General features: G+C 34.4%; 2 protein-coding genes and 1 pseudogene across 2 annotated transcripts; 2 read left to right on the top strand and 1 right to left on the bottom strand.

The window, feature by feature from the left end:
* Window positions 1-1,999: 1,999 nt before the first annotated feature.
* On the top strand, window positions 2,000-3,586 carry LOC142526163 (G-type lectin S-receptor-like serine/threonine-protein kinase SD1-1; annotated as a pseudogene).
* Window positions 3,587-4,893: 1,307 nt separating this feature from the next.
* LOC142526736 (U-box domain-containing protein 8-like) lies at window positions 4,894-6,338 on the top strand. Its single transcript, XM_075631295.1, has one exon. The coding sequence runs from the start codon at window positions 5,020-5,022 to the stop codon at window positions 6,121-6,123; it is 1,104 nt and encodes a 367-aa protein (XP_075487410.1). The 5' UTR covers window positions 4,894-5,019; the 3' UTR covers window positions 6,124-6,338.
* Window positions 6,339-10,988: 4,650 nt separating this feature from the next.
* LOC142526635 (transcription factor bHLH123-like) lies at window positions 10,989-14,132 on the bottom strand. Its single transcript, XM_075631156.1, has 7 exons — window positions 13,648-14,132; window positions 12,790-13,390; window positions 12,575-12,688; window positions 12,358-12,423; window positions 12,206-12,271; window positions 12,064-12,117; window positions 10,989-11,614 (listed from the first exon to the last, which is right to left on the bottom strand). Exons 1-7 carry the CDS (start codon window positions 13,920-13,922, stop codon window positions 11,483-11,485), a joined length of 1,308 nt encoding a protein of 435 aa, XP_075487271.1. The 5' UTR covers window positions 13,923-14,132; the 3' UTR covers window positions 10,989-11,482.
* Window positions 14,133-14,691: the final 559 nt, after the last annotated feature.

The raw sequence follows: 14,691 nt of genomic DNA, 5'->3' as shown, positions 1-14,691 counted from the left end.
TATATTTTTATTGGTAACTCATAAAAAATATCCGTCTTTCCAAATTAACTGGTGAGATTAGATGTCACTTCAGTTTGGGGGAAGATAACGAGTTTACTTTCCATACTTTTTTTAAAAAAACTTGTGAATGTGGTGAAACGTGGACAATTCATGAGATTGCAAATATATGGTACGTATTATAGAAGCCATGATCGCAAGTTTTTACCATTATTTTGATGTATTATAAAGAAACAAGGAAAACGGTGATAGCATATTTTCCAAAAATATTTGTTATATTTGCTAGGAAAAAAAAAGCTAAAAAAAGAGGTCGAACTCTTATTCTTATTATTATTTAATTAAAAAAATGACTACATAGTATGAATTACTTTTTCATTTAAAATTATTTAATATATATTTGGTTATCATAGTGAGACGTCAAAATATACTATCTCATAACTATTTTTTCAATACATTTTTCGCTAAAATCATCTTCAAATCACTCCTAAAAAAAACTTTTTATACAAAACTTATCTTCAACTCTATTAAATTAAAAAATAAATCGTGTTAATTGCTTAGTATCATTTAATCCACATATAAAAATAATAACATAGAAAACACATATAATATATATAATGCAAGAGCATTTATTGGTAATTTAAGGACACCAAATTTTTTCCCCTTAAATACCCATTTCCCGTAATATCATTGTTTTTCGAATGAAACAAAATACGATACAATAAAATAAAACATCAAATATTAAGTTTTAAAATTACTTTAACATCATAATATTTTACACAAAAATTGATTATATATAAATAAATATTTATATTAACATTTAATTATATGCACGTAATTACGTGCAAAAGTTTGCTAGTGATTCATAATGTCTTAGACTAACCAATTTTGGTATGTCCGACACATCAAATTTTTGTTCTCAATTTTGTCTCAACCTCTTATTTAACACTTAGATTTCATTCCATTTATATATTAGTAATTTCAAATTTTCATTAATTTTCAACCACTCCATTTTTTTATATACAACAAATTTTAACTAAGTCAATTAAAATTATTTATTTTAAAAAAAAAACTAGAGAAATTATTTGAAAATTAAATATTATATATATATTCACATGTAAACTTATGCTAATATTATATTACATCACCGTCCTACTTGTTATTTATACGTTATTTTGTTAGAAAATTTTATGATTTATAATGCGTGGGTCGAGGCATATCCCCGACTCTTTAAATCCCCTCCACCTATAAATGACAAGAAAATAAATTTCCAAATCTCGTGATAATCAAGAAATATCCATCCCAAGGATTTCAATGGCAATCGCTGGTTTGTTCCAGAATCCGTATTCGGCTAACTATATATAATTTTTTCAAAAGATCGATTTCATAAAAATATTTGTACGTTGGGTTTGTTTCCATGAACGTGTAGTTTGAATCGAATCAAATTACTATTACGATGGATAAAAGGGTTGCACATAAATCCATACCGAATATCATATAATTCTTTAATTTGGTACAACAAAATAGTTTATTCAAAAAAAAAATATCTCGGTTTTTAAGATTTCCATGGATGTTGTCTGGTCTACGAACAAGACGGTCGGCAGGAAAAACAGCCCCCTTCAGCGTATTCTTGACACTGGAAATCTTGTGTTAAGAAATCAAGAAGATGATGAAAGCGACTATGCTTGGCAGAGCTTTGATTACATATCGGATACTTTGTTGCCAGGCATGAAACTTGGTTGGAAGCTGAGAACTCGAACAAAATATGTTTATGCGATCGTGGAGAAGCAGTGAGGATCCATCGGACTGAGGTTATACTCACAGCTTGGGTCCTCCTGAATTATACATACAAATGATCCCTTTTGCCGGTGTTTAGAAGTTTTTACTCCCTGATCACCTCATGATTGGCAATTGATTGATTGGTCAGGTGGTTGGGGAAGGAAACACGAGCTGAATTGCAGCGAAGGAGGTTTCATTAAGTATGATCGGTTAAAGTTTCCAGACAATGCAGTTGTGTGGGAAAGTATCAAAAGAGTTGAGAAATGTGGAGAAGAATGCTCGAAGAAATGTGATTGTATGGCTTATTGATGTGATTCCGGTTAATCGGGTGAGTTGGGTCGGGACAATCCACCGAATCAGGGTAAGAGTTTTGTGTCAAAGAAAAAATGAGCAAGAAGGTATATCTTGAGATAAGGATATATCACCGTGGTATAGCTGCAATCGTGTCGTGCAAATGTCTATGGGAACGGCCGCCGATGTTTAGTCTGGCAAACTGATTTGGTTGATCTAAGAAATTTTCCCATGGGCGGTGAAGTGATTTACATACGTATGGCTCGCGCAGAATTAGGAATGATACAACTCTTGATAATGATTTAGACTTCTGGACCTTTCAGTTTGTATCAGGCTGCGCACTCACTTTGATCATATTGCAACTGCTAGAATCATTAGCTGCTGCAAAGAGGAAAAGACGTGTGATTCGATGTATAATTATCATATCATCATTTCTGGCTGTTCTTCTCACGGCTCTGGTATTCAGGTATCTGTGTCAACTAAATAGGCAGAGTGGAGAAGCTAAAGCCAGTAAGCAAAGTTTACCCATAATTATTTTTGCAGACAAAAAATAGAAAATATTATTGTTGTCAGCTGTTATTTATACGACACACGGTATGCAGATAGCATAGAAGAAGACCAAGAACTACATCTATTTCCATTTAAATGTATTCTTGCCGCCACAAACAATTTCTCTTTGCATAAAAAAATAGGACAAGGAGGATTTGAACCTTTGTACTAGGTAAGACTGTTGCCAGTGCTTCTTTTGTGTTGGTCGTTCAACCACATTCAGAGAATTTAAGATTGAAGTCATTTTGATTGCCAAGCTACAACATCGTAACCATGTAAGGATCTTGGGATGCTGCATTCATGGAGATGAGAGAATGCTAGTCTACGAGTAAAAATAAGCTATTGCCATGGAGTAAACGTTTTACCATCATTCTCGGGATAGCGAGAGGATTTCTTCACCTCCATCGAGATTCCAGGCTAAGAATTATCCACCGTGATCTGAAAACAAGTAGCGTACTTCTAGACAAAGAAATGAATCCCAAAATTGAAACTCAGCGGTTGCATGTCTCCTGAATATGCAACGAGTGGTCAGTTCTCTGTTAAATCCGATGTATTCAACTACGGAGTTATAGTGCTGGAGACGATCACTGGCAAGAAAAACTGGGGATTTTATCACCCTGATCATGACTACAACCTCATAGGGCATGTGAACAAATCATTCCAAAGATTTACTCTCCAGTTTTTGTGTTCAAGATTCTTGTTGTTTCATCATTCTGATATATATAATTGGCAAACACTCTCAGAACTGGAAATTGTGGAACGAAATGAATTATTCTGAACTACTTGATACAATACACCTTGAGGACTCTGTTTCAGTGGAAAGATGCATCCAAGTGGCTCTTCTATGTGTCCAGCAGCAGCATGAAGATCGGCCCACCACGAGTTCTGTGGTGTTTATGCCGAATAATGAAAGTGCAGAGGTGCCACAACCAAAACATCCCGGGTTTCTTTATCGAGGTTTCTCAAAATACACCTGGTTTGGCTTCCTTCGGGTTCGGGTTTGGGTTCGGATTCGGGTTCTTATTCTATGAACGATATGAGTGGAAGATGGGCGATAAATAGTCTCCCACGGAGTTGGAGTTGCCAAGATTCTGAAACTCGCAACATGGTGATATTTAGCTCGAAAAAAAACAGAGGATGTTCATTGGCTCAACCCAAATTAGCTTTCGATAATTTTGCTATAATAATGATTTATCATGTTTAATTAATATTTTTAACACGTGATAATCATAGATTTGGTTATTCGAACTGAACATCAATAAATAAAAGATCACGTCACAAACTAGTGGCCCAACAACACAATATATGATGTGTCTTGAAAAAAGACAAGATCTAGAATTCAAAACTTTTAAACCTCTAGGCTAAACAAACAAGAGATCGCATATATAGCATGAAGGACGTTGCAGGGTGAATCAAATAAATACTGGTACCAATTATTGAGCAAGATAAGTTTGGTGCAGAAAGACGACAACCTGTTACATCAATTTTTTCAAATATATTTATTAATAAGATTGACATTTTGAGTTTGAGTTGTCTGTGCCACTGCCCACTAGTCATGGACAACGACTTCCGAGGGGGAAATTTTGAGGCATTGCGTCGCGTGCGCAAATTTTCTCGTGGGTTAGGTTCATTTGTCAATGGGAATAACAATTAATTAATTCAATTAAAAGAAAAATATCCTACAAATTCCAAGCCTTGCTTGCTTTGAGTTGTGCCACGTCAGCTTGTTTGAATTTCCTCGTGGTCCTGATCGATTGATAGCCCCTGAATAAATTATCATATGAAAAAAAAAAAAATTATATGAGATGGTGTCACAGATCATATTTTATAAAATAGATCTCTTATTTGGTTCATCCATGAAAAAATATTACTTTTTATTGCGAATATGGTAGGATTGACTCGTCTCACATATAAAGATTTGTGAGACCGTCTCACAAGAGACATACTCACGAAAGAAAAAAAAAATTTATTTGACAAAGACTTGGGGATTAAGTTAAAATTTTAACATTATAACTAATCTTACTCGTAATCGTAATATTTGTCGCAAAACTATGATTAACTTGGAGTCAAAGATAGCAAACTGTGTCTGGTCATTTCGGAAAATATTTTTAGAAAAATTTCCCCAAAATTAATTATTATTCTTATAAAAATATATGGGTAGATAGAAGGCGCGTCGAGAGACCAGAGACTTATAAAGTCAATAAATAAACAGTAGGAAATAGATTATATTAAAATAAAATGGAAAAATGAACAAAGGACAAGATTGTCATTTCACGGTACCTTGGTCCTTTCAGTTCCACCGCACTCATTAATCCTCCTCCCTCCTCCGGAGTAACAGACGCCGCACTCCAAACTCCTTACACACCTAAAACTGAAACTTCTGCCAAAACCAGGAACAAAGAAAGTATGGCCACCCATTTTCCTGACGATTTCAAATGCCCTATTTCTCTTGAGATAATGTCCGACCCGGTTATACTCTCGTCCGGCCACACCTTCGATCGTGCTTCAATTCAACGGTGGTTGGACGCTGGCCACCGAACATGTCCGATTTCCAAGCTGCCCTTGGCTGAACCGCCTTCCCTCATCCCAAACCACGCTCTCCGCAGCCTCATTTCCAACTATTCCAGCGTTACCTTTCCTAAACCACAAGCCCACCCTTCGAGCCCGCAAACTCTTTCTCATGTTTTGATTTCCCCTTCGTCAACGTGGGAGGATAAGCTTCGCTCCCTCGAACAGCTTACCCGGATTTTTAAAACTGACTCGTCGATTCGGCGGAGATTTTCCGAGTCGGGTTTGGTGTCGGCTGTCTTAAGCTGCGTCGATTCGGGGGAGTCGAGGCTCCAGGAGAAGGCTCTTCATGTGTTGCTTAACTTGAGTTTGGATGACGACAGTAAGGTGGGCCTGGTAGCGGAGGGGATTGTGGGAAAGGTTGTGCCTGCGCTTCGCGATGGAGCTGGTGACTCGCGCGCGGTGGCGGCTACGGTGTTGACCAGCCTCGCGATGCTTGAAGTCAACAAGGTCACGATCGGGTCTTACCCGGATGCAATTCCGGGTTTGGTAGCGCTCCTTCAGTTTGGGAATTCGAGGGAGAGGAAAGAAGCAGCCACCGCGTTATTCACCCTTTGTTCTTTCCCTGATAACCGGGTGCGGATAAGTCAAAATCGGGCCGTCCCCGTGCTAATCCAAAACGCTAATTCGGGCCTGGAACGGGCCATTGAGGTTTTGGGCCTTCTGGCAAAATGCAGGGTCGCCCGGGATGAAATGATGAGGTGTACTGAGTTGTTTGATATTTTGATTGCAGTGTTGACAAATGGGAGCTCAAGAGGCGTGCAGTATGCACTCTTAACTCTGAGTTCTTTGTGTTGTTATAGTGAGAAGATGGGTTTGCAGGCTTTAAAAGTAGGGCTACCCGAGATTTGTGTTGGACTATTGGAGGATGACAATGAGAAAGTGAGACGAAATGCGAAAACTTTAATGCAGGTTTTACAAGGGAAGAGGAAAAATGTTTAATTTTGTCCATGATTGAATGTGATTTTGAATCGTTCGAGCTTAAAAGAGAGATTAGAGCTTTGAAGAAAATTGCATCTGTTATCGAGGTGAGTAAGTCCATTCAACAAAAAACCGTAGTTTTTGCAATTTATGCTGTTGTTGCATATCTTTTTGTACAAAAGAATGTAAACATTTCTTGAATTCTTATTCCTTTCATTGTACATACATTCATACTATACATACGAGTTCCTGTCCTAGTGGTTCTTTTCCTATCCTATCAGATACTGAACTTCTGATGTATTGTTTATGTACCTTGTTTGGTATTTTTTACTGTAAAGTGCATGTGAACTCATGTAATGTGAGTGCCAATAATCTAAAGTTAGGAGAACAATCAGGAAGACCTTTTTGTTTTAATTTTGTTCCAGTGCCCTCCTTATTTTGATGGCTTGGGCTTAGGAACGGAACCAAGCAAGGGACAGGTGGAGACGATCAGCTTATGTTCAATATGTACCATTCTGAAAAATTCGATATTTCGACTCCTAATCCTATGTACATTATGTCTCCCCCCTATGAAATGTTATTTTTCCTGTAACTCTTTATCTAACTCCTGAATCGCAGGAGTCCATTTTATTTATGTCTTAGATTCTCACAAATTGCTTCCCCTTTTTGTTCTACATGGAATAGATTTTTTCGAGACTTGGGAATATTACATGTAACTGAATATAATATATTGAGATTATGTGGTCTGTGCTTTTTCTTCTTGTATTAATATTGGAGTTTGTGTTTTTTATATGCTTGACAATGTTAATCTTGAGCATTTTAAATAATCCCCATTTGCCACGGACTGAGATTTGTGTAATTGGACGGAGGAATAGAAAATCCTTCGCCGCAAAAACATTTTAACTTATAGAGAGAGTACAATTTAAGTCTAGGAAAGTTTAAAAATCATTCTATTAGATGATATGCAGATTCAGGAACGTTTTGTTCTTTGTTTTTGTTCTTTTTAAGGTTTGCAAGTCCCACCGCAGCGATAGCTCAATTTCTTGTGATATCGATGTTAGGCTCGTATCACATCGTAAATGAGAACACTGATTTAATTTTCTTTTGATCTCAATCTCTCAACTAAGTTCATCCCCGGGTTGCACCTGATTACCTAAATCCTAATATTTAGTTAGCTCGCCATACACTTTGATGGAGTTGGGTATGATAATGGTATATCCACATCCATTTAAGAATGTAAGGTAAGTTGATTTGATATATTGGGGCAACGGAGGAATATTTCCTGTGGTTGACTTCGGATTCCTGTTCTGTCTTTTAAAATTATATTTAAGTTTACCAGTAGTAGGCCGGCTATACGATTTTGGTGTGCCTTTCGAGGACAACTTATAATATATCAAATACTTGTAACTTAATTATCTAAGATTATGGCCTTTTTCATCTGTGGAAAATTTGTCCATCAGGCAGCTTCATGGAAATAGCCTGGATAAAGTTCGTTGGCTTGACTGTGTTGTATATATTCCTAACGGGAGCCGCGACTTTTAATTTATTTATTTACTCTTTTTAGTCTTTTTTTTTTTAAAAAAAAAAAAAAGTGGTAAGAAACCCAATATGTAGATTGTGTCTTGATGTATGAGTGAGTTGGGCCTGGAGTTTGTATACTGAGACCTTGTTGGATTTTTTCTGACCCAAAAGTTGAATCAGAGTCCAAACTAGGTTCATGTCTTCATTGCATGGGACTAGATTTCAACTTGTTGGAAAAGGGTGTAGAAATGAACCAATGAATGAAGAAGGCAAGAATGAGAAAGCGTACGTTTAAAGATTAAATTCTTGAATTAATTATTCTATGCTCTTTAAAAGCGAATAAAGCAAAAGGCCTTTTGATTTTGTACTACTTCACCGACCATACAAATAAAAGAAATTCACCATAAGTAGGACAAGCGTGCATAAAGCCAAAATTGGATGTTTTCTTGCTTTCGCTAACAGAAATTATTTGTAACGAATCACGCCCTTGTTTTGTTTATTTTTCCTGTACATTTGATATTGCCCTTACTTTTTCGCATTCTTTGATTTTTAGTTGCTACTGATTAAATGGTTAGACAGGGAATGGGTGCAATCAAAAACTAAAAGGGGAAATAATTATGGGGAGGCTACATCATATAATAAAAAATATATATATTAAAATTTTATATAAAGAGATTTGTGTAATTTAACCATATATATCAGATTGAAATTCAAATTGTATCCACCTCGAAATTCTTGGACGATCCAGCTCCACGATTTCAACTCATTAGACGTAAGTGTGTGGCTGTAGATACCATCAGCTAAAAAAGTTTGAAAAATAGTCAAAAGTGGTACCTTTTTCTTTTTCTTTAGTGAATTGTCCCCTTGTCACAACAATTCTTCTCGTTTAAGCTTCAACGATAATCATTGAGGTTGTATTGAAAACATTCAGGGACGTTTGAGTTTGGACTTTTTTTTTTAAATTATTTCAATAATTAAAGAATTTTAAATGATTTATTTCGGTTAAAAAGATTATATAGAAATTAATAGATTGAAATCTATAGATTTTACACAAAAGCTATCTATAATGATGAAGGGATTGTTTGATAGAGATTTTGCTTATTTTAAAGTGATTTTTCTAGAAATTTTTTTAAAGTAGGTGGTATTCAAAATTAGGGAATTTATGAAAATAAAATTCTAAAGTTAATAGAAACTAAAATCTGAGTGTTTGGAAAAAGATTGCTTTCACCTTCTTTTTTTTTAAAAAAAAATAAAAATTGCAAGAATATCCTTATTCTACGTACATTTGTCTTTTTAATTATCTAAATTTTGGTACTTACGTCATCAACAATATATTTATAATAATTATTAAATTTTTAATATTTGTATCAAAATTAATTTATCTTTTTATGACATAAATATTTTACAAATTCATATAAGATTTAATAAATTAAAAAAAATAAAAAAATTGTATAAATACAGAAAATATGTAAAAATAAAAAATAAATAAAAATGTAAAAATGTAAATTATAAAAAAAAATGATTTTTAAATAAAATGCTTGTGATAAAATATGATTTTGAAATTTATCAATTTCATTCTAAATTCTTAAAAATCATATATAAATAAAATTTAATGTTTTAAAAAATCTCCAAAAATATTTATAAAAATTGAGAATAATTGTAAAATACGAAGAATTCAAAATATCAAGTTGTAACTTTAAATCATTAATAAAAAAACAAAAACAGAAACAGAAAAAGCATCAGTCGTTACTTATAGATTAATTTGGCTAAAAGTTATAGAAATTGTAGTAGAAATTGGTTTTCACGATTCATCCGGCTAGAATCCAAGAAGTGCTTTTTAGACACTCTCTCAAACACTCTCGAAACAACTTTTTGATAGAGCTTTTCTGTTAGAAGCTGCTGCACTGTTTATATATGCTTATTTCATTCTTATGTGGGATTGATTCACCAATGGGTTTGAAATTTGACTGAAAGAAGTTAATAGATTGTTTATCGAGACAGTCTTTAGATAAATGTAATCTATGTCAGCTTAATTTATCAAAACGATTAGCTGCTGAATGGAATTTAATACATAAATAGTGATAGTTAAACTAAAAATGCTTACCGGAGTTTACCAGAGCAACTCGCGCGGAGTACAATATAAATCAATATAAGAATGCACCCTAACATGATACTCTAAAGATGAACATTTATCAATACATAGATGATGTTAACGAAAGTCCACACTTTTTGGACACCACGTATAAGAATAAATAATCGTGAAATTCTTAATGGTAGCGTCAAAATGGTAACTTAGACACAGTTCATGCAGTTATATTTTAGGGGGATGAATTAATTGTACGTCAGGTCGATTGTGTCAGAAACATTAGTCGTTATGCCCAGGGCGGAGACACATGCTTGTTTATCTGGGCTGACCCAATTGTTTTTTTTTTTAAAAATGTACATGTAGATTTTGTATAATTTTGGAATAATATGATATTAGCCCGGGTATATCAATTTTAAATATTAAAAGATTCTACAGTTTAAAATTCCAGCTCGGACAGAGCCATATTTCTGGCTTGATCGTTGCTTATACCTTGAAATTAAGTTGAATTGACGAGAATTGCGAATAGTACCGTGTCTATTTGGGCAATATTGTTTAAACAAGTAGTGGGCTAGCTCAAACACATAAATTATATATATGTCATTCTGCCGAAATATGATCGTGATAACTAGTTGAAAGGACATAATAAATTTACCAATTAATCAAATAGTAAAACGTACGTCATCTTTATATCGACCGAATGCAACCTTGTGAAGGGAAATGATCGAAAGATTGAATTTCTTGCAAGGTAGTCGCTTTAGAACTAGAAATGCCAGAAAACTTTTTCGCAGTAGTGTGTGAAATATTATGATTCTGAGGCTTCGCCAGTTACTCTCTATAAAGCGTTCAGCATCATGGAGTAAAATAGGAAATGTTCTTTAAGGATAAGATTCATTCAACAATAGGTCTCAGAGGCTGGGGAATTCATATTGCTACAAAAAAAAAAAAAAAAAAAAAAAAAGTGGCCATTAAATAATAATAATTTCCTTTTTATTAATACTGGAAAATATGTTTTATTAATTTTTTAAAAGAGATGCATGTTTGTTGGTATCATCAATATTATAAAAATATATATATTTTTTCAGGTGGAATTTTATTTTGTCCTAGAAATATTTTAGATAAAAATTTATATAAATATATTAAAAAATTATATGTGAAATTAACCCTGCGAATTGCCGAGAATATCTAATTGTTAATTGGTAAATGGACCCATGCACATACACAACCTACCCTACGTACCCACATGAAGAATAAGAAACCCTAAAACTAAGTATGCTCGAACTAGAGAAACGATGTCTGATTTGCAAACTAAATCCATTACATAAAATATATAGAAACAGGAACAATTCTGCTATTCATGTATTCTGCTAAATTCAGCTGATCAAACCGATAATGCACATCGATCGCATCATCAAAACTAATCAAAATAAAGCTAAATTTAGCACTTGTTCCTGTTCCTTAGCCACCCCTTCAGTTTAAACACATAATTTGCAACATATTTATCAGAATTATTGGTTTAATATATAATCTGTTCCTTAATCGTTCGTTATATGGGCCAGGACTGGCTGTCTTTATTAGTTCCCTTCGATCTCTTTTTATCTGTCTACCTTTCCTGAATTCTTGCAACCCCAACAACTTGGCTTCTATTTTCGCAATATCTTATCTCTATCCAGCTTTCTTTCGGATAGATAAAATTTTGCTAGTGGTAGTTATCAGTTGTTCCCCCACCCAATTATTTCGAGTACTTTTTATTAATTAAAGCCTAAGTGTAATTAGCTACCTGAAGCTTCTTCCAAAACTTGGAGTCCAGAAATCTGAAGTATTCTCAGCAGCAACAGGGAAGGTGCTTGAAATCGGCACAAGGGAAAGACCTCTGCTGCTTAAATCTTTTTTTAGGTCTTCTTGGTCCTGCATATAATATTATATCTACAAATTATGAGCAATATATATCAATGTTATAAATTATTTAGCAATGCATTACTATCCAAGATGCATGAGTGCAAATTCTTTCGTTCTCCAGCTCTGATACCATGTTAAAATCGCTTGTTCCAAAAACTCACAAATTTAATGCATCCTCCTAAAATGAACAAAAAAAGTTGCTCGTTTTGCGGTGAAAAATGGCAGTCTCACCACTGGGCAGATTCCTTGTTAAGCCTCATAGCGCTAGCTTAGGGATTAATCATGGTTACATGTATCGACTTATTTTGAGAATTTAAACGAGATGGGATATTCAAAAGTCGGAGAAGTCAACTATTTCAAGCATTTTGTTGTTTTTGTACATGATGCCGAGAAGCTGAGTGGAAACGTAAGAGGAAATCAAATATTCTTGTTTAGGTTAATCTACCAGCGACTTCTACCTGTTGGCGTTGCAATGGGGGAGACCCATTTTGCAAATATGGAGTACTTAATACCTGAAACCAAAAAAAACATATAATAAAACATTACAAGTACGCAACAGTTATGATAATAATATAGTATAGTTACTATGGACATATATACATTGACTTGATCGTGGAGAAACTTGATATATTCAATTGCTTCATGTAGAACAGATGCAGTATCAGTCTGAAAGAACAATAAAATTCTCAGTTAAACACAGATTAAGAGTACTGATTTCTAAAAACTGAGAGGAAAGATCCAATTTTTTTTACCTTTCCGAAAGGTGAAACCAACTGTTGGAGGGCAGTTATTCGATCCCCAAGTTTCTCTTTTCGGACCTGGGAAAAAAATTACATATGAAAGCTGTAAGATTCCATTTTCTTGAAAAAAACATGATCTTTACTTACAAAAGAGAACGGGCCAAAGTTCGCTTTAAAACTTTGTCAAAAAGCTGAATTCGATTAAAATCAAGTACTCTATTTATTGTACCTTAAAGGTTGGTAATGGTGATGGAGTTTCTAATCGAGGATGCTTGAGTGCATGTTCGTTGCTGCTTGATTTCTTTGCCACTGAGGCAACGTTCTCGGGTTCTTCCTTACGACGCTGAAATTTTTCAAATATTTCTCTAAGTTCAAGACAAATCTCAAGAAACCTACATGCAATATAAGCAAACATGAAGTTCGAATATTCTTTATACATACCACCTTTTGATCACTTGCGGTGGGCAAATTGTTAAGACCTGATGTAAGGTACTGGGAAGGTGTTGATGGGATAAAATCTGGCCGAGCCGTGGCGTCCCAAAATAGTGTGTTATTGCTGAACTGCAAACGATTAGCAGGATGTTGCTTTGCTACAGAGGGCTTAATTTCCATGGGTGTAGCTTTAGGAAAACCAGACATTAATTCATTTGAAAAATTTGTGGCCGATAAATAACCCATTTCTTGATGATCAAACAAAGCTTGATGGGAATTATCAGAATCAGTGTCGAACAACGTTCGCAACAAGGACGAAGTGTAGCCATATGAAGATGAATTCAGTGGAAAATTGGTCGATAGCCCTTGACAAGTTTCATTGCATTCGGTAATGGAAGCTAATGACTGTTGCTGTAAAGAAAAACTGATCTGGTTGTCTCGTTTGAATGCGTTGACAGAAAAATCTCCGCAGAAATTAATCTTGGAATTCCAGTTGTCGATTTCATTGCAGTCGACCCCCCTTGTTTGGTGCCGATAATTCATGCTTGAATTCAGGGCTCCAGATGCTTGTACGATTTGAGAATAATTTTCTTCTGATCTTCCAGTATCATGGCTGCAAGATGACAAGAAGAAAAAATAAGCATCGTAGATGATTGATATACTTTTTCATATTATTACAACGAAAACAAGACCAAAAAACTCAGCTTTTTTGTGGGGATATTACTTCGGTTTTGGACCAGAAGTAAGCTGGTCAATGGGACAAAAGAAGTTCAATAATCACAACCAACTCGACTCGATCTTGATCAAACAAAAAAATGAAAAAAAAATTCGAAGAACTGAATACGGATATCATATTACAAGAAATCTTACTGAAAATCCTGATTCCAATTACCAGCAGTGGGCTGCTGCTGAAATTTTTGTACATGACGAAGTATTGTAGGACTTCCATCGGAAACTGAACCGGCCGAGTTCTCGCTTGACCTTGTTGTGTTCACGTCCATATTCAGTTCATGGCTACTCCGCCACCCGAAGCTTCCTGTTTCGTTGGTTGCGGATGAACAAGGAGAGGAACTGAAGAGATTTCTCGACGAATTCCACCAGTTTCCGCCACAATCTCCTCCGTGATCAAATAATTCTTCTGCCATTTCTTGAAAACTTGTGTCTGCGATTTCCTTTGTCGATGAATTAAATGTATTTAGCTAGTAATAAACCTGAAATCTGACGTCTGGTGAGATGGGTTCATATTAAAGTGGATTCATTTGGCAGATGATGTACTTATACTGGTGTACATGATTGGGGTACCGAGCCACCGGAAATTTGCTAACATTTGGAGGATATATATTAACTTAGATTAGACAAATATAACGAGTACAAAGAATCTGTCATCTAAAAATTACATATATTTTTGTTTCCAAAATTGTCTTTATTCAAATATTTTTTAATGATAACTTATTTTCAATATTACTTCTTCAAATTGCACTTTGACCTCTAACTAATTTACGTCAATTATTATTAAATTAAATATAAAATTAAGTATTTAATAAAATTTAAAAAATCTTATATAAATTTAGATTATAATTTTACACTAGTAACATGTGTGCATAATTTACTACTGTATATTAACATTCGGAACGAATTATTGAGTAGGTCTTTTGTGAAACGGTCTCACGAATCTTTATCTGTGAGACGGGTCAACCCTACCGATATTCACAATAAAAAGTAATACTCTTAACATAAAAAAGTAATATTTTTTCATTGATGACCCAAATAAGAGATATGACTCACAAAATACGACTCGTGAAACCGTCTCACACAAGTTTTTGCCCGAATTATTTACTATATTATTTATTAAAGGTAAATTTAAAGAATAACAAATTTTGTCATGGTGTGATTTTTTTTTTTTTTTTTATCTCT

This window comes from Primulina tabacum, chromosome 15 (genome assembly GCF_025594145.1).
Source record: "Primulina tabacum isolate GXHZ01 chromosome 15, ASM2559414v2, whole genome shotgun sequence".
Lineage (NCBI taxonomy): Eukaryota > Viridiplantae > Streptophyta > Magnoliopsida > Lamiales > Gesneriaceae > Primulina > Primulina tabacum.
The sequence above is the reverse complement of the archived record's forward strand: the minus strand, read 5'-3'. Positions and strand labels throughout refer to the sequence as shown.